The 21,101-nt window shown below is 45.1% G+C and overlaps 1 protein-coding gene across 1 annotated transcript in view; it reads right to left on the reverse strand.

Annotated features, from left to right (window-relative positions):
• Positions 1–12,206, reverse strand: part of LOC120038182 (mitochondrial dicarboxylate carrier-like) — a 20,709-nt gene extending 8,503 nt beyond the window's left edge. The window contains exons 1-2 of the mRNA XM_038984042.1: positions 11,708–12,206; positions 3,706–3,825 (exon numbers count right to left, since the gene is read on the reverse strand). Of these exons, the coding sequence (XP_038839970.1) occupies positions 3,706–3,825; positions 11,708–11,797 (210 nt within the window). The 5' untranslated portion in view covers positions 11,798–12,206. The remainder of the gene's footprint in view (positions 1–3,705; positions 3,826–11,707) is intronic.
• Positions 12,207–21,101: the final 8,895 nt, after the last annotated feature.

The following is a 21,101-nucleotide window of genomic DNA, read 5'->3' on the forward strand; positions in this document are numbered from 1 at the left end:
TGATCAGTCTGCCTGGAACACTCAGGTTCTATATACCTATCTCTGGAACATAATACTGATCAGTCTGCCTGGAACACTCAGGTTCTATATACCTATCTCTGGAACATAATACTGATCAGTCTGCCTGGAACACTCAGGTTCTATATACCTATCTCTGGAACATAATACTGATCAGTCTGCCTGGAACACTCAGGTTCTATATACCTATCTCTGGAACATAATACTGATCAGTCTGCCTGGAACACTCAGGTTCTATATACCTATCTCTGGAACATAATACTGATCAGTCTGCCTGGAACACTCAGGTTCTATATACCTATCTCTGGAACATAATACTGATCAGTCTGCCTGGAACACTCAGGTTCTATATACCTATCTCTGGAACATAATACTGATCAGTCTGCCTGGAACACTCAGGTTCTATATACCTATCTCTGGAACATAATACTGATCAGTCTGCCTGGAACACTCAGGTTCTATATACCTATCTCTGGAATAGAATACTGATCCTTCTGCCTGGAACACTCAGGTTCTATATACCTATCTCTGGAATAGAATACTGATCCTTCTGCCTGGAACACTCAGGTTCTATATACCTATCTCTGGAATAGAATACTGATCCTTCTGCCTGGAACACTCAGGTTCTATATACCTATCTCTGGAATAGAATACTGATCCTTCTGCCTGGAACACTCAGGTTCTATATACCTATCTCTGGAACAGAATACTGATCCTTCTGCCTGGAACACTCAGGTTCTATATACCTATCTCTGGAACATAATACTGATCAGTCTGCCTGGAACACTCAGGTTCTATATACCTATCTCTGGAACATAATACTGATCAGTCTGCCTGGAACACTCAGGTTCTATATACCTATCTCTGGAATAGAATACTGATCCTTCTGCCTGGAACACTCAGGTTCTATATACCTATCTCTGGAATAGAATACTGATCCTTCTGCCTGGAACACTCAGGTTCTATATACCTATCTCTGGAACAGAATACTGATCCTTCTGCCTGGAACACTCAGGTTCTATATACCTATCTCTGGAACATAATACTGATCAGTCTGCCTGGAACACTCAGGTTCTATATACCTATCTCTGGAACATAATACTGATCAGTCTGCCTGGAACACTCAGGTTCTATATACCTATCTCTGGAACATAATACTGATCAGTCTGCCTGGAACACTCAGGTTCTATATACCTATCTCTGGAACATAATACTGATCAGTCTGCCTGGAACACTCAGGTTCTATATACCTATCTCTGGAACATAATACTGATCAGTCTGCCTGGAACACTCAGGTTCTATATACCTATCTCTGGAACATAATACTGATCAGTCTGCCTGGAACACTCAGGTTCTATATACCTATCTCTGGAACATAATACTGATCAGTCTGCCTGGAACACTCAGGTTCTATATACCTATCTCTGGAACATAATACTGATCAGTCTGCCTGGAACACTCAGGTTCTATATACCTATCTCTGGAACATAATACTGATCAGTCTGCCTGGAACACTCAGGTTCTATATACCTATCTCTGGAACATAATACTGATCAGTCTGCCTGGAACACTCAGGTTCTATATACCTATCTCTGGAACAGAATACTGATCAGTCTGCCTGGAACACTCAGGTTCTATATACCTATCTCTGGAACATAATACTGATCAGTCTGCCTGGAACACTCAGGTTCTATATACCTATCTCTGGAACATAATACTGATCAGTCTGCCTGGAACACTCAGGTTCTATATACCTATCTCTGGAACATAATACTGATCAGTCTGCCTGGAACACTCAGGTTCTATATACCTATCTCTGGAACATAATACTGATCAGTCTGCCTGGAACACTCAGGTTCTATATACCTATCTCTGGAACAGAATACTGATCAGTCTGCCTGGAACACTCAGGTTCTATATACCTATCTCTGGAACATAATACTGATCAGTCTGCCTGGAACACTCAGGTTCTATATACCTATCTCTGGAACATAATACTGATCAGTCTGCCTGGAACACTCAGGTTCTATATACCTATCTCTGGAACATAATACTGATCAGTCTGCCTGGAACACTCAGGTTCTATATACCTATCTCTGGAACATAATACTGATCAGTCTGCCTGGAACACTCAGGTTCTATATACCTATCTCTGGAACATAATACTGATCCTTCTGCCTGGAACACTCAGGTTCTATATACCTATCTCTGGAACATAATACTGATCAGTCTGCCTGGAACACTCAGGTTCTATATACCTATCTCTGGAATAGAATACTGATCCTTCTGCCTGGAACACTCAGGTTCTATATACCTATCTCTGGAATAGAATACTGATCCTTCTGCCTGGAACACTCAGGTTCTATATACCTATCTCTGGAACAGAATACTGATCCTTCTGCCTGGAACACTCAGGTTCTATATACCTATCTCTGGAACAGAATACTGATCCTTCTGCCTGGAACACTCAGGTTCTATATACCTATCTCTGGAACAGAATACTGATCATTCTGCCTGGAACACTCAGGTTCTATATACCTATCTCTGGAATAGAATACTGATCCTTCTGCCTGGAACACTCAGGTTCTATATACCTATCTCTGGAATAGAATACTGATCCTTCTGCCTGGAACACTCAGGTTCTATATAACTATCTCTGGAATAGAATACTGATCCTTCTGCCTGGAACACTCAGGTTCTATATACCTATCTCTGGAATAGAATACTGATCCTTCTGCCTGGAACACTCAGGTTCTATATACCTATCTCTGGAATAGAATACTGATCCTTCTGCCTGGAACACTCAGGTTCTATATACCTATCTCTGGAATAGAATACTGATCCTTCTGCCTGGAACACTCAGGTTCTATATACCTATCTCTGGAATAGAATACTGATCCTTCTGCCTGGAACACTCAGGTTCTATATACCTAACTCTGGAACAGAATACTGATCCTTCTGCCTGGAACACTCAGGTTCTATATACCTATCTCTGGAACAGAATACTGATCCTTCTGCCTGGAACACTCAGGTTCCTTCTACCCATCTCTGGAACAGAGTCCATACAGCAGTAATGGAACTATCATTACAGGATTACACCCACTCTCTGTCTCGAACACACCCTCTCCTTCTCCCCCCTCCCCCCCTCTCTAACACACACCCTCTCCTTCTCCCCCCTCTCTAACACACACCCTCTCCTTCTCCCCCCTCCCCCCTCTCTAACACACACCCTCTCCTTCTCCCCCCTCCCCCCCTCTCTAACACACACCCTCTCCTTCTCCCCCCTCTCTCGCACACACCCTCTCCTTCTCCCCCCTCCCCCCCTCTCTAACACACACCCTCTCCTTCTCCCCCCTCCCCCCTCTCTAACACACACCCTCTCCTTCTCCCCCCTCCCCCCTCTCTAACACACCCTCTCCCCCTCCCCCCCTACCCCCTCCCTAACACACACCCTCTCCTTCTCCCCCCCTCTCTAACACACACCCTCTCCTTCCCCCCCCCCTCTCTAACACACACCCTCTCCTTCTCCCCCCCTCTCTAACACACACCCTCTCCTTCTCCCCCCTCTCTAACACACACCCTCTCCTTCTCCCCCCTCTCTAACACACACCCTCTTCTTCTCCCCCCTCTCTAACACACACCCTCTCCCCCCTCCCCCTCTCTAACACACCCTCTCCATCCTCCTACCTGTCTGCAGAGTGATGCGCTGAGTCCGTTGTACAGAGCCAGAGCTCCATCGTTCTTCACTACCTGCATGGCCATGCTCACCATCCCCATCTTCCCCTTCTGCTGGGTCTGCAGGTGGACCTACACACACACACACACAATCACTATTTCATCATCACCATCCCCATCTTCCCCTTCTGCTGGGTCTGCAGGTGGACCTACACACACACAATCACTATTTCATCATCATCATCATCATTACAAATACGATCAATATACTGTATCTTCATCATCATTACCATTATCACAGTCAATCATCAGTGTGTATATTTTTTAGTGACTGTGGAACTGTCTCTCTCTCTCAGACAGAGACACACACTAGCGTGACAGACAGCAGCGTGACAGACAGACAGACACTAGCGTGACAGACAGACAGCAGCGTGTCAGACAGACACTAGCGTGACAGACAGCAGCGTGACAGACAGACAGACAGACAGACACTAGCATGACAGACAGACAGCAGCGTGACAGACAGAAACACGCTGAGTGTTTATAGCTCAGCTGACCTGGTTGTAACTGTGGCGATCTGTGAGATGGTACACGACGGCGTGTCACTGTGACTTATGGTAGAGATAAATCTACACACACACCGCCGTGCACACACACACACACACACACACACACACACACACACACACACACACACACACACACACACACACACACACACACACACACACACACAGAGGAGCTGTCCTTGAGGTCTATTATAGTTACTGTCTATAGAGATAGTAGTACAATGTAATAGTTACTGTCTATAGAGATAGTAGAATAATGTAGTAGTGAGATAGTGGAAATAGTAGTACCATGTAGTAGTGAGTCAGTGGAGATAGTAGTATAATGTAGTAGTGAGTCAGTGGAGACAGTAGTATAATGTAGTAGTAGTGAGTCAGTGGAGATAGTAGTATAATGTAGTAGTGAGTCAGTGGAGATAGTAGTATAATGTAGTAGTGAGTCAGTGGAGATAGTAGTATAATGTAGTAGTGAGTCAGTGGAGATAGTAGTATAATGTAGTAGTAGTGAGTCAGTGGAGATAGTAGTACCATGTAGTAGTGAGTCAGTGGAGATAGTAGTATAATGTAGTAGTGAGTCAGTGGAGACAGTAGTATAATGTAGTAGTGAGACAGTGGAGACAGTAGTATAATGTAGTAGTGAGTAAGTGGAGACAGTAGTATAATGTAGTTGTGAGTCAGTGGAAATAGTAGTATAATGTAGTAGTGAGTCAGTGGATATAGTAGTGTAATGTAGTAGTTGTGAGATAGTGGAGATAGTAGAACCATATAGTAGTTACTGTCTATAGAGATAGTAGTATAATGTAGTAGTTGTGAGTCAGTGGAGATAGTAGTATAATGTAGTAGTTGTGAGTCAGTGGAGATAGTAGTATAATGTAGTAGTTGTGAGTCAGTGGAGATAGTAGTATAATGTAGTAGTGAGTCAGTGGAGATAGTAGTACCATGTAGTAGTGAGTCAGTGGAGATAGTAGTATAATGTAGTAGTGAGTCAGTGGAGATAGTAGTATAATGTAGTAGTGAGTCAGTGGAGATAGTAGTATAATGTAGTAGTGAGTCAGTGGAGATAGTAGTATAATGTAGTAGTGAGTCAGTGGAGATAGTAGTATAATGTAGTAGTGAGTCAGTGGAGATAGTAGTACCATGTAGTAGTGAGTCAGTGGAGACAGTAGTATAATGTAGTAGTGAGTCAGTGGAGATAGTAGTATAATGTAGTAGTAGTGAGTCAGTGGAGATAGTAGTACCATGTAGTAGTAGTGAGTCAGTGGAGATAGTAGTACCATGTAGTAGTGAGTCAGTGGAGATAGTAGTATAATGTAGTAGTGAGTCAGTGGAGACAGTAGTATAATGTAGTAGTGAGTCAGTGGAGACAGTAGTATAATGTAGTAGTGAGTCAGTGGAGACAGTAGTATAATGTAGTTGTGAGTCAGTGGAAATAGTAGTATAATGTAGTAGTGAGTCAGTGGAGATAGTAGTATAATGTAGTAGTGAGTCAGTGGATATAGTAGTGTAATGTAGTAGTTGTGAGATAGTGGAGATAGTAGAACCATATAGTAGTTACTGTCTATAGAGATAGTAGTATAATGTAGTAGTTACTGTCTATAGAGATAGTAGTATAATGTAGTAGTTGTGAGTCAGTGGAGATAGTAGTATAATGTAGTAGTTGTGAGTCAGTGGAGATAGTAGTATAATGTAGTAGTGAGTCAGTGGATATAGTAGTGTAATGTAGTAGTTGTGAGATAGTGGAGATAGTAGAACCATATAGTAGTTACTGTCTATAGAGATAGTAGTATAATGTAGTAGTTACTGTCTATAGAGATAGTAGTATAATGTAGTAGTTGTGAGTCAGTGGAGATAGTAGTATAATGTAGTAGTTGTGAGTCAGTGGAGATAGTAGTATAATGTAGTAGTGAGTCAGTGGAGATAGTAGTATAATGTAGTAGTGAGTCAGTGGAGATAGTAGTATAATGTAGTAGTGAGATAGTGGAGAGAGCTGTAGATATGGTTGTGACAGTTGTAGTGGTAGCAGTAGTTGGAATGTCACAATTACTGACATTCTCGTGTGTGTACAGGGAACAGGTTTTTGTAGGTAATTCTGACTTCCTTTGAACTCTCTCTCTCCCTCCTTAAGTCTCTCTCTGACAGGGTAATGTATTGTTCTTCTCAGAGGGCTTTTTATCGACTGGGCTCTGCTCCAAGTGTGGCCTCCATCCGGCCAATCACGTCTCTCGCTCCCACCGGCTTATCAGAACTGTTTGAGCTCAAAGGCCGCCGAGGCCTTCAACCATGGACCTCTCTCTCTCTCTCTCTCTCTCTCATCCACTCCCTCTCGCTAACTGGAAATAACAGTCTCTCTCTCTCTCTCACCCTGGTGTGAGTAGATAATAATTCACACCCTGAGTACAGATACAGATAGCTGGTTGCTGCAGGACCTGGCTGGTACTCAATAACCTCTCCAGTCAGGACACAGTGCAACGAGTGAACGACTGAACCAACTAATAAAACTGAAAGTGCATGAATGACCGAAGGAATGAACAAACTAAATAACTCATTCATTAAATAACTAACAAATAAGCGAGTGAGTTCGCTGACCATCTTCTCTGATGGCTAGAGAAGATAGTCAGAATATAGTAAGTATCTTCTCTAATGACACTGAAAGTCAAAAATGCAGAGCTGGGGCCTTTTCCAAAAAGATTTAACCTCTAACCTCCAGCTAGTCCTGAGTCACATCACCAACACACCGTTCCATTGTTACAGTCATGACTCAATAGCTTCTAATACTGATAGGAAGACAATGTCAGAACTTAGATGTGGGTGCTAAGTTGTTTCAAGTTACACACACACACACACACACACACACACGCGATCCAGATCCTCCCCTCAGGTAGCAGAGAGAGGTGGGGTGTTACTAGGACAACTGACTTCATGCCAGACTAAACAGGCGTAGTAACAACAGTATGTTGTTGGAACTAGGTCAGAGAGGAGAGGCACGGCTTCAGGAGAACAAACTGCTGCTGATTCTGATCGTTCTGATTGGCCTCCGCAGTGCACACACACGTTGTTCATCCTTCTCACCGCCGTCAGAGAGACGACAGGGAAGGAACCACCATGTACCCACCTCTAGGCTGCTATACATAGAATGACAAACCAAATAAATAGCCTAGCCTTTTTCATGGAATATTTGTGGTAATTAAATAGAATTTATTTAGAATTTATCAGAATACATTTTCCAGAAATAGTTTGAGATCTGTGTATTCTCAAATTGAAAAAAAGTGAGGGAGCGCCGCTCTCCAGCACTCCGCCAGGCATGGCTAGCTTCAGGACAAGAGGAGAAGCTAGGCTAGGCATGGCTAGCTTCAGGACAAGAGGAGCAGCTAGGCCAGGCATGGCTAGCTTCAGGACAAGAGGAGAAGCTAGGCCAGGCATGGCTAGCTTCAGGACAAGAGGAGACGTAAGGTTAGGCGTGGCTAGCTTCAGGACAAGAGGAGAAGCTAGGCTAGGCGTGGCTAGCTTCAGGACAAGAGGAGAAGCTAGGCTAGGCGTGGCTAGCTTCAGGACAAGAGGAGAAGCTAGGCTAGGCATGGCTAGCTTCAGGACAAGAGGAGAAGCTAGGCTAGGCATGGCTAGCTTCAGGACAAGAGGGGAAGCTAGGCTAGGCATGGCTAGCTTCAGGACAAGAGGAGAAGCTAGGCTAGGCATGGCTAGCTTCAGGACAAGAGGAGAAGCTAGGCTAGGCATGGTTAGCTTCAGGACAAGAGGAGAAGCTAGGCTAGGCATGGCTAGCTTCAGGACAAGAGGAGAAGCTAGGCCAGGCATGGTTAGCTTCAGGACAAGAGGAGAAGCTAGGCCAGGCATGGTTAGCTTCAGGACAAGAGGAGACGTAAGGTTAGGCATGGCTAGCTTCAGGACAAGAGGAGAAGCTAGGCTAGGCATGGCTAGCTTCAGGACAAGATGAGACGTAAGGTTAGGCGTGGCTAGCTTCAGGACAAGAGGAGAAGCTAGGCTAGGCATGGTTAGCTTCAGGACAAGAGGAGACGTAAGGTTAGGCGTGGCTAGTTTCAGGACAAGAGGAGAAGCTAGGCTAGGCATGGTTAGCTTCAGGACAAGAGGAGAAGCTAGGCTAGGCATGGTTAGCTTCAGGACAAGAGGAGAAGCTAGGCTAGGCATGGCTAGCTTCAGGACAAGAGGAGAAGCTAGGCTAGGCATGGCTAGCTTCAGGACAAGAGGAGAAGCTAGGCTAGGCATGGTTAGCTTCAGGACAAGAGGAGAAGCTAGGCTAGGCATGGCTAGCTTCAGGACAAGAGGAGAAGCTAGGTTAGGCATGGCTAGCTTCAGGACAAGAGGAGAAGCTAGGCTAGGCATGGCTAGCTTCAGGAGAAGAAGAGAAGCTAGGCTAGGCATGGCTAGCTTCAGGAGAAGAAGAGAAGCTAGGCTAGGCATGGCTAGCTTCAGGAGAAGAAGAGAAGCTAGGCTAGGCATGGCTAGCTTCAGGAGAAGAGGAGAAGCTAGGCTAGGCATGGCTAGCTTCAGGACAAGAGGAGAAGCTAGGCTAGGCATGGCTAGCTTCAGGAGAAGAAGAGAAGCTAGGCTAGGCATGGCTAGCTTCAGGAGAAGAAGAGAAGCTAGGCTAGGCATGGCTAGCTTCAGGAGAAGAAGAGAAGCTAGGCTAGGCATGGCTAGCTTCAGGACAAGAGGAGAAGCTAGGCTAGAGTCATATACAATGGACAAAACATGAATAACTCATTCCATTAAACAGACTGACCAGGTGAATCCAGGTGAAAGCTATGATCCCCTATTGATACCACTTGTTAAATTCACTTCAAATCAGTGTAGATGAAAGGGAGGAAACATTTTAAAGCAGAATTTCTAAGCCTTGAGGCAATTGAGACATAGATTGTTCTATGTGTGCCATTCAGAGGGTGAATCGGCAAGACAAAACATTTGTGCCGTTGAACGGGGTGTGGTGGTAGGTTGTCGGTTTGATAAGTTATCACTTGATAAGTGATAATGTACACTTCCTTGTTGTGCTGTGTATTTCTGATAGCTTTTTATAACTACGAAGATGTCCAGTGAAACCAGATATGCCATTTGTTGACAACACAACACTTGGATACACATTATGCAGAATGTTAATCAATAAAAAACGTATGTAAAATTCACTGCTATATTTTGCTTGTTTCCAGCTGGTTATTTCAGAGGGAACTGTCAGAGGCTCTCTCCTATTGTGACATCACCAACAGTTTGAGAGTGAAGGCAACTAACATGGCTTCTAAAGCCTGACCCAACTCTCTCAACAGATGGCTCTGGGCCTGGCTCACTTCAGAGGACGAATGCTTCATCCACATCTTGTTTGTCTTGTTCTGGCAGGTTTGTCAACTCTTCAGATCTCCCTGAGGATTATGCATCTCTCTCTCTCTCTGCACCAGCCTACAGGATAGACCAGGATGGATGGATCCCCATCTATTCTAGACATCCAGATGACCCTGGCCTGTACATGCTCTATGACATTTGTGTATGTGTGTGTGTGCTATATGGGTGTGTGTGTGGGACTCTCCAACAAAGTAATTATACACCTTTAGACTTTTCTAAGTAGGCGAGTTGAGACAGGCTGTCTAGGCCACACTATCAACACACACACACACCTCTGTCCAACACTAGCTCCTCCCACTAACCTTTCACCTCTGTCCAACACTAGCTCTTCCCACTACCCTCTGTCCAACACTAGCTCCTCCCACTACCCTCTGTCCAACACTAGCTCCTCCCACTACCCTCTGTCCAACACTAGCTCCACCCACTACCCTCTGTCCAACACTAGCTCCTCCCACTACCCTCTGTCCAACACTAGCTCTTCCCACTACCCTCTGTCCAACACTAGCTCCTCCCACTACCCTCTGTCCAACACTAGCTCCTCCCACTACCCTCTGTCCAAAACTAGCTCCTCCCACTACCCTCTGTCCAACACTAGCTCCTCCCACTACCCTCTGTCCAACACTAGCTCCTCCCACTACCCTCTGTCCAACACTAGCTCCTCCCACTACCCTCTGTCCAACACTAGCTCCTCCCACTATCCTTTCACCTCTGTACAACACTAGCTCCTCCCACTACCCTCTGTCCAACACCAGCTCCTCCCACTACCCTCTGTCCAACACTAGCTCCTCCCTCTACCCTCTGTCCAACACTAGCTCCTCCCTCTACCCTCTGTCCAACACTAGCTCCTCCCACTACCCTCTGTCCAACACTAGCTCCTCCCACTACCCTCTGTCCAACACTAGCTCCTCCCACTACCCTCTGTCCAACACTAGCTCCTCCCACTACCCTCTGTCCAACACTAGCTCCTCCCACTACCCTCTGTCCAACACTAGCTCCTCCCACTACCCTCTGTCCAACACTAGCTCCTCCCACTACCCTCTGTCCAACACTAGCTCCTCCCACTACCCATACAGATACAGCGATCGAAGGGAAAGCATCTGGAGCAGGGTTTGAACCAGCAACCCTGCAGTTACAGGCCTGCCAGGTGGACTACCACCGGTGCCATAAAGGTCCAGACCTCTTAGTACACTCAAACACAGAGACGCTACACACAGGAAGCCCTAGAGTTAACAGCTGCTTTAAGACTGCTAGTTAGCACTGTAATTCCATACCATGTCTATATAATTATACTACACACTGACCTCCTTGTATGCATCTGTCATTCTGTTGCCTGTTACACTACAAGACCACAACCGTACTGTGCTGGCTCTGGTATTTTTCTTCCCTTTCCAGGACTGTTCCAGAAACTATGCTGGATGCATAGTCCAGTCTAGTTGAGCTTGGACGTGCAGTGTTAATCAGGCTTGTTAATATAGCCTACACACGCTATACCGCACACATGCCTACTGTAGAGTTAGGATATGTCATTCTGTGTGTGCTATTCTTGACTTCAGGATGACCCTGGTGTGAACATGCTCAATGACAACAGTAGAGCATGTGGCTACTACTACTGTAAGTTATCCGTAATATGAGACGGCTATAACGCTACAGTTCGACTAGGCCTAACCCTGTTTACTCTGCACCGTAACGGCGTGGTTAGCCGGTCAGTGAACTGGGGAGATCGCGCTTAACGAGGCCGATCACTGCTTCCCGTACCCCCGCGGGACACGGGACACAGACTACACACACACACACACACACACACACACACAGGCATGTCACTAGGCTAGACGAGAGAGAGAGAGAGAAAACGATTCTACAACTTTAATTGTCTGTCCTATTTTCTCCCATCATTAGCAGGGCGCTGTGTTCAGTTTGGATAGATCCCAGTAGCCCGTTTAGTCTTTATAACATAGGATGAAATGAGGGCAGTTGTTGTCCCTAGTTTCCCAGGTAAACAGCTGGCTGACTAGCGGGCCTGCAGCCTCCGTAAAGTCGGCTATAATCCTGCTAGAGGGTTATATGGTTCTCGCTCCAGCACTTACTTTGATGAGATCCAGAGGGTGGGTGCAGCAGGCAGCCCCACAGGAGGCGAGCCCCCCAAAATACCACCGCGACATCCGTTTATCGGTCATATTCCCCCCTGTCTTTATATAGTCCTACTGCTCTTCACTGAGTCCAATTCGATCCAGTCCAACAACGCAGCTGGCCAAGCTTCCTTTCCGCCTCGACACGCAAGCAGGTCGGCGCAGCAGTCTGTGCGTTCTGGTCCTCTCTCTCTCCGCGGGTCGAATGGAGGATAACCTCGTTAATCTTCAAATTTGGCGACGCCACCGACGGACTTTGGGTTCCGGTGCACGCACACACACGCAAACCACATCGTGCGTGTGTGTGTGTAAGCAATTTTACAGAACGCGTGATAGGAAATGGATCGACAGAAAGACAAGAGGGGAGTCGCAGTGAGTGCACGCGCAGCCAATTGCTACCCCGGGCTGAGGAACTGCCTCCTAGTGCTCTGGCTAGCCAGACTCAAAGGTCGCCGCTCGACAATTTATTTTCTGCAGGTTGTTTTTGTAAACGTCAAAACTGAAAAAGTCACTGGTTTCTCTAGTCTACGCTACAGAGAGGATGCCCGTTGAGAAACGCCCCTCGTTGTTGTTAAAGAGACAGTACACCCTCAAGTAGTCAGCTACCCAACCAGACACAGTGTTCAAGTACTCTGTCGCTTTAAGGGAAACAAAGTCCAACATTCTCCAGCGAGGAAACTTTATTTTCAACGGAGTTAAGCGGCGATACATTGTATCCGTGATAAGGAATGGTTAGATGAAACCATTTGGCTGCCTTTGATACAGTGAACCATCAGATCCTCCTCTCCACCCTCTCCGAGTTGGGCATCTCCGGCGCGGCCCACGCTTGGATTGCGTCCTACCTGACAGGTCGCTCCTACCAGGTGGCGTGGCGAGAATCTGTCTCCGCACCACGTGCTCTCACCACTGGTGTCCCCCAGGGCTCTGTTCTAGGCCCTCTCCTATTCTCGCTATACACCAAGTCACTTGGCTCTGTCATATCCTCACATGGTCTCTCCTATCATTGCTATGCAGACGACACACAATTAATCTTCTCCTTTCCCCCTTCTGATAACCAGGTGGCGAATCGCATCTCTGCATGTCTGGCAGACATATCAGTGTGGATGACGGATCACCACCTCAAGCTGAACCTCGGCAAGACGGAGCTGCTCTTCCTCCCGGGGAAGGACTGCCCGTTCCATGATCTCGCCATCACGGTTGACAACTCCATTGTGTCCTCCTCCCAGAGTGCTAAGAACCTTGGCGTGATCCTGGACAACACGCTGTCGTTCTCAACTAACATCAAGGCGGTGACCCGTTCCTGTAGGTTCATGCTCTACAACATTCGCAGAGTACGACCCTGCCTCACACAGGAAGCGGCGCAGGTCCTAATCCAGGCACTTGTCATCTCCCGTCTGGACTACTGCAACTCGCTGTTGGCTGGGCTCCCTGCCTGTGCCATTAAACCCCTACAACTCATCCAGAACGCCGCAGCCCGTCTGGTGTTCAACCTTCCCAAGTTCTCTCACGTCACCCCGCTCCTCCGCTCTCTCCACTGGCTTCCAGTTGAAGCTCGCATCCGCTACAAGACCATGGTGCTTGCCTACGGAGCTGTGAGGGGAACGGCACCTCCGTACCTTCAGGCTCTGATCAGGCCCTACACCCAAACAAGGGCACTGCGTTCATCCACCTCTGGCCTGCTCGCCTCCCTACCTCTGAGGAAGTACAGCTCCCGCTCAGCCCAGTCAAAACTGTTCGCTGCTCTGGCACCCCAATGGTGGAACAAACTCCCTCACGACGCCAGGTCAGCGGAGTCAATCACCACCTTCCGGAAACACCTGAAACACCACCTCTTTAAGGAATACCTAGGATAGGATAAAGTAATCCTTCTAACCACCCCCCCCCCCCTTAAAAGAGTTAGATGCACTATTGTAAAGTGGTTGTTCCACTGGATATCATAAGGTGAATGCACCAACTTGTAAGTCGCTCTGGATAAGAGCGTCTGCTAAATGACTTAAATGTAAATGTAAATTTGAAACTGGTTACAAAGTATCTATTCTGTTGTTTCCCGCACTCTCTGGCATTGCTTTTGACCGAGAGCTGTTCGTGTCATCCGTCACAGATGCAATAACATCCGCATTGACTGTAGCCAAAATGTAACCCATTAAACGTATCTTTTTCAAAGCAGGGGTCACTTGGCATCCTGTTGGCGAGCGCTAGACAATACCTAGAGCCATTTCTCAGAAGGCTACTAAAACAACACATAACCATGTAAAAGTACAACTTGACATCTTATGTCAAACACTTCAACGTGTTTAAAAGCCACCGTTGTTCCAGAATGCCTCTATGTAATGCTGACCTCGCGCCAGGAGGAGTTTGCCAGCTCGCCTCGCATTCCCCAGGACAAATACTCATCAGAACATTGTTAAAGAGTCACACAGAAGGCCACATGCCCTGTGTTTAAATATACACTTTATATTAGTTATTGTGTGTGTGTGTGGCATAGAGGTGGTGGTGCAAGTTGACCCAATCTGTGTGTGTGCACGCTCCTGACTTGGTTGGAATCTCTTTGCGCACTGTAACATTCCTGTCTGGTGCAAATAGTTCTTTTAAGCGCTGGAACTTTGGTCACGGTCCAAATTAACATGCTCGCCCTTACACACACATACTTGTATTAAGGTCACAACATTGAATAGCCTAAGCATATAGCATTTGATAGGCATTTTCAACCAAAAATGTAATTTCCATGTCTTGTGCTCATAAGGAGACTAGTTAACTTGTCTCTTCTTTGCTTCCCTGAACATAGAAGAACTCACTACGGAATGTGACCCTTAAAACCCCCATGCTGTTTCAGTAACAATGGCGATGCTTGTCCAGTAGGGGATGCATCTCAATAGTCTGGCTTGGCTTCCTAACCTTTTCTGTCTCCTTTCCTTCATCTGCATAGAACATGAGATAACTTGACAAATGCCCATTAGCCATCCTTCACATTGCTATCTGTGTGCTATCCTATCTTGTGTATTGAGATCAGCACAAAGGCAACCGGAGAGACAAGGAGAGTAAGCCACTAGACTATTGAGATACACCCGCTCTCTCTGTGGGAAAGATGACTTTGTTCCTGTGAAAAATACACATCTACTGCCTCCTTGTGGATATATAGGGAAACTGTAGTTTGGATTAATTGTCATGGCTGTTGTTCATTTCTCAGATATACCACATGTTGGGCTCCCGAGTGGCGCAGCAGTCTAAGGTACTTCACCTCAGTGCTTGAGGTGTCACTACAGACACCCTGGTTTGATTCCAGGCTGTATCACAACCGGCTGTGATTGGGAGTACCATAGGGCAGCACACAATTGGCCCAGCGTCGTCCATCATTGTCAATAAGAATTTGTTCTTAACTGACTTGCCTGGTTAAATAAAAGGTTACATTGGTAGTGGATGGGGTTAGTTTTTTTTAAAGTGCTTTGAGACCCAGAGGAAAGCACCAGGCCTTTTTTAACAAAAAAATAATATTCAAGATTTATTTAACTAGGCAAGTCAGTTAAGAACAAATTCTTATTTACAATGACAGCCTACCAAAAGGCCTCCTGTGGGGCTGGGATTAAAATAAAAATATAGGACAAAACACACATCACAACAAGACACCACAACACTTTATAAAGAGAGACCTAAGACAACAACTTAGATAAGAACAAGATAACATGGCAGCAACACATGACAACACAGCATGGTAGCAACACAACATGACAACAACATGGCAGCAGCACAACATGGTAGCAGCATAAAACATTATTTCGCACAGACAACACAGCATGGTAGCAACACAACATGACAACACAGCATGGCAGCAACACATGACAACACAGCATGGTAGCAACACAACATGACAACACAACATGGCAGCAACACAACATGACAACACAACATGGCAGCAACACAATATGACAACACAGCATGTTAAAACATTATTTGGCACAGACAACAGCACAAAGGCAAGAAGGTAGAGACAACAATACATCACACAAAGCAGCCACAACTGTCAGTAAGAGTGTCCATGATTGATTCCTTGAATGAAGAGATGGAGGTTGGGGTAGAAGCTGTTTAGAAGCCTCTTGGACCTAAACTTGGCGCTCCGGTACCGCTTGTCGTTCGGTAGCAGAGAGAACAGTCTATGACTAGGGTGGCTGGAGTCTTTGACAATTTTTAGGGCCTTTCTCTGACACCGCCTGTTATAGAGGTCCTGGATGGCAGGAAGCTTGGCCCTGATGATGTACTGGGTCGTTCGCACTACAGTTGCCATACCAGGCAGTGATGCAACCCGTCAGGATGCTCTCGATGGTGCAGCTGAAAAACCTTTTGAGGATCTTCAGACCAATGCCAAATCTTTTCAGTCTCCTGAGGGGGAACAGGTTTTGTAGTGCCCTCTTCGCGACTGTCTTGGTGTGCTTGGACCATGTTAGTTTGTCGGTGATGTGGATGCCAAGGAACTTGAAGCTCTCAACCTGCTCCACTACAGCCCCGTCGATGAGAATGGGGGCGTGCTCGGTCCTCCTTTTCCTGTAGTCCACAATCATCTCCTTTGTCTTGATCACGTTGAGGGAGAGGTTGTTGTTCTGGCACCACACTGCCAGCTCTCTGACCTCCTCCCTATAGGCTGTCTCATCGTTGTCGGTGATCAGGCCGACCACTGTTGTGTCATCAGCAAACTTAATGATGGTGTTGGAGTTGTGCCTGGACGTGCAGTTATGAGTGAACAGGGAGTACAGTAGGGGACTGAGCACGCACCCCTGAGGGGCCACCATGTTGAGGATCAGCGTGGCAGATGTGTTGTTGTCTACCCTTACCACCTGGGGGCGGCCCGTCAGAAAGTCCAGGTTCCTGTTGCAGAGGGACGTGTTTAGTCCCAGGGTCCTTAGCTTAGTGATGAGCTTTGAGGGCACTATGGTGTTGAACGCTGAGCTGCAGTCAATGAATAGCATTCTCACATAGGTGTTCCTTTTGTCCAGGTGGGAAAGGGCAGTGTGGAGTGCAATAGAGATTGCATCATCTGTGGATCTGTTGGTGCGGTATGCAAATTGGAGTGGGTCTAGGGTTTCTGGGATAATGGTTTTGATGTGAGCCATGACCAGCCTTTCAAAGCATTTCATGGCTACAGACGTGAGTGCTACGGGTCGGTAGTCATTTAGGCAGGTTGTCTTAGAGTTCTTGGGCACTGGGACTATGGTGGTCTTCTTGAAACAGGTTGGTATTACAGACTCAGACAGGGAGAGGTTGAAAATGTCAGTGAAGACACTTGCCATTTGGTCAGTGCATGCTCGGAGTACAGGTCCTGGTTATCCGTCTGGCCCAGCAGCCTTGTGAATGTTGACCTGTTTAAAGATCTTACTCACATCGGCTGTGGAGAGCGTGATCACACAGTCGTCCGGAACAGCTGATGCTCTCATGCATGTTTCAGTGTTACTTGCCTCGAAGCGAGCATATAAGTTATTTAGCTCGTCTGGTAGGCTCGTGTCACTGGGCAGCTCTCGGCTGTGCTTCCCTTTGTAGTCTGTAATAGTTTGCAAGCCCTGCCACATCCTGGGGACGACGTCCTCGATGCACTTATTGATAAAGCCAGTGACTGATGTGGCGTACACCTCAATGCCATCGGAAGAATCCCTGAACATATTCCCGTCTGTGCTAGCAAAACAGTCCTGTAGTTTAGCATCTGCTTCATATGACCACTTTTTTATAGACTGAGTCACTGGTGCTTCCTGTTTTAACTTTTGCTTGTAAGCCGGAATCAGGAGGATAGAGTAATGGTCAGATTTGCCAAATGGAGGGTGAGGGAGAGCTTTGTATGCGTCTCTGTGTGTGGAGTAAAGGTGGTCTAGAATTTTTTCCCCTCTGGTTGCACATTTAACATGTTGATAGAAATGAGGTAAAACTGATTTAAGTTTCCCTGCATTGAAGTCACCGGCCACTAGGAGCGCCACCTCTGGATGAGCGTTTTCCTGTTTGCTTATGACGGAATACAGCTGAGTAACTCATTTTTTTCCCTTTCATTTTTGGAAATGTATTCGTGGGCCAACTTCGGACCAGCAGTTTCCCATCCCTGCTTTGGACAGTGCCACTGCGAATCCATTGTTTTTAGATTTTTGGGTGTGTTTTTAGTGCCAGCCTTGGTCTGTGGTGGTATGTAGACAGCTACGAAAAATACAGATGAAAATCCTCTGGGTAAATAGTGTGGTCTACAGCTTGTCATAAGGTACTTTACCTCAGGTGAGCAAAACCTTGAGACTTCCTTAGATATCGCGCACCAGCTGTTGTTTACATAAATGCATAGGCCCCCCCCATGTCTTACCAGAGGCTGCTGTTCTGTCCTGCCGATAGAGTGTATAAACTCTATGTTCTTAATTTCGTCGTACGTCTACGACTCGGTGGAACATAAGATATTAAAATGTTTAATGTCCCGTTGGTAGGATATATTAGTACACGCTTTCAGTTTGTCCCATTTATTTCCCAGCGATTGAACGTTAGCTAGCAGAACGGAAGGTAAGGGCAGATTAGCCACTCGTCACTCAATCCTCGCAAGGCATCCTGATCTTTTTCTGCAAAAACCTACGTTTCCTTTTCCAGCAAATCACGGGGATCTGGGCCTGGTCGGGTGTCTGTAGTACATCCCTCGCATCGACTCTTTGAAGAAGAACTCCTTGTCCAGTTTGAGGTAAGTAATCCCCGTTCTGATGTCCAGAAGGTCTTTTCGGTCATAAGAGACGGTAGCAGCAACAGTATGTACAAAACAAGTTACGAACAACGCAAAAAGACAAACAAAATAGCATGATTGGTTAAGAGCCGATAAGATGGCAGCCCTCCCACCACACCAATCGCTAAATAGTATTTGAAAGATTTCAGATAGTATTTTAACGCAGGTCTGGAAAGCCCTGTAGTAACAGAGTCCATTGTTGTTGTATGGAACTATCATAGAAATAGAATCTCTAGAAAGGGCTTGGAACCTCTATCCCTGGAACTTTCATTGACTTGAATGGGGAGAGCCCAGTCTATAGATTCTGTTTCTATGCTGTCGTACGTGTTCACGTGACTGGGTTAATGTGGTGGGGGTGACTCGCATCCTGGCACATGTTATACAGATGGTCTTTGTCTGTGTCCTGTACTCTGCCTTTGTGCTACGGTATAACCACTCTGTATGCAACACACAAATATACACAAACACACAAACACTGCCTATGTGTGGGCTCTCCAGAACATACACGCACATGCACACACACTGCCCACACAAGGAGTCTGGCATACACACAAACACATGTCAGACATACGCACACACACAGAGAGAGAGAGAGAGAGAGAGAGAGAGAGAGAGAGAGAGAGAGAGAGAGAGAGAGAGAGAGAGAGAGAGAGAGAGAGAGAGAGAGAAAGAGAGAGAGGGGGGGGGGAGAAAGAGAGAGGGGGCACAGTGGAATCTGAGCGATGTCAGTTATGTCACATTAATAAACACTTAGTTATTAACACATCCCACAATGCATTTCACCTCCCACACTGGCACAAGTACATCATACATTGTCCTTCTACTCTGGCAAACAACTTGTAAATATATGAGTGCAGTAGCTAAACAAACAACTTGTAAATATATGTGTGCAGTAGCTAAACAATCAACTTGTAAATATATGAGTGCAGTAGCATAACAAACAACATGTAAATATATGAGTGCAGTAGCATAACAAACAACATGTAAATATATGAGTACAGTAGCATAACAAACAACATGTAAATATATGAGTGCAGTAGCTAAACAAACAACATGTAAATATATGAGTACAGTAGCTGAAATGAACAACTTGTAAATATATGTGTGCAGTAGCTAAACAATCAACTTGTAAATATATGAGTGCAGTAGCTAAACAAACAACTTGTAAATATATGAGTGCAGTAGCTGAACAAACAACATGTAAATATATGAGTGCAGTAGCTAAACAAACAACTTGTAAATATATGAGTGCAGTAGCTGAACAAACAACTTGTAAATATATGAGTGCAGTAGCTAAACAAACAACATGTAAATATATGAGTGCAGTAGCTAAACAAACAACATGTAAATATATGAGTGCAGTAGCTAAACAAACAACTTGTAAATATATGAGTGCAGTAGCTAAACAAAGAACTTGTAAATATATGTGTGCAGTAGCTAAACAAACAACTTGTAAATATATGAGTGCAGTAGCGAAACAAACAACTGGTAAATATATGAGTGCAGTAGCTAAATGAACAACTTGTAAATATATGAGTGCAGTAGCTGAAATGAACAACTTGTAAATATATGAGTGCAGTAGCTAAACAAACATCTTGTAAATATATGAGTGCAGTAGCTGAACAAACAACTTGTAAATATATGTGTGCAGTAGCTAAACAAACAACTTGTAAATATATGAGTGCAGTAGCTGAAATGAACAACTTGTAAATATATGAGTGCAGTAGCTAAACAAAGAACGTGTAAATATATGTGTGCAGTAGCTAAACAAACAACTTGTAAATATATGAGTGCAGTAGCTAAATGAACAACTTGTAAATATATGAGTGCAGTAGCTGAAATGAACAACTTGTAAATATATGAGTGCAGTAGCTAAACAAACAACTTGTAAATATATGAGTGCAGTAGCTAAACAAACAACTTGTAAATATATGAGTGCAGTAGCTGAAATGAACAACTTGTAAATATATGAGTGCAGTAGCTGAAATGAACAACTTGTAAATATATGAGTGCAGTAGCTAAACAAACAACTTGTAAATATATGAGTGCAGTAGCTAAATGAACAACTTGTAAATATATGAGTGCAGTAGCTGAAATGAACAACTTGTAAATATATGAGTGCAGTAGCTAAACAAACATGTTGTAAAACACTTTATTATTTCATGTATAAATTACACTCACCAAGAAGAAGTTAACACAGAAAACTCAAATCAGAATAAAAACAACTAGAAGATGATGTCATAATGAAAACAACTAGAAGATGATGTCATAATGAAAACAACTAGAAGATGACGTCATAATGAAAACAACTAGAAGATGATGTCATAATGAAAACAACTAGAAGATGACGTCATAACAAAAAAACAAAGCTGTCTACAAGTGGTCTTAAGAAATGGAGAATAATCATGCACATTTTCTGAAACGTAATCATAAGCATTTCCTTATTTACATTTTGACCTGTCTCTCCACTAAGAGTTTAGTGACGGGGTTGTATTCATTAGGGCATAATGTTGCAAAATGTTTTACAATGGACAATGAACATTTCTTATTGGACACGTCCAGGTAGTCCCTCCCTGTTTCAGTCCATTTTCTCTCAAAGTAATGAACACAAACCTGGTGTGGCACGGT

The sequence above is a fragment of the Salvelinus namaycush genome, unplaced genomic scaffold (assembly GCF_016432855.1).
Source record: "Salvelinus namaycush isolate Seneca unplaced genomic scaffold, SaNama_1.0 Scaffold21, whole genome shotgun sequence".
Classification (NCBI taxonomy): domain Eukaryota; kingdom Metazoa; phylum Chordata; class Actinopteri; order Salmoniformes; family Salmonidae; genus Salvelinus; species Salvelinus namaycush.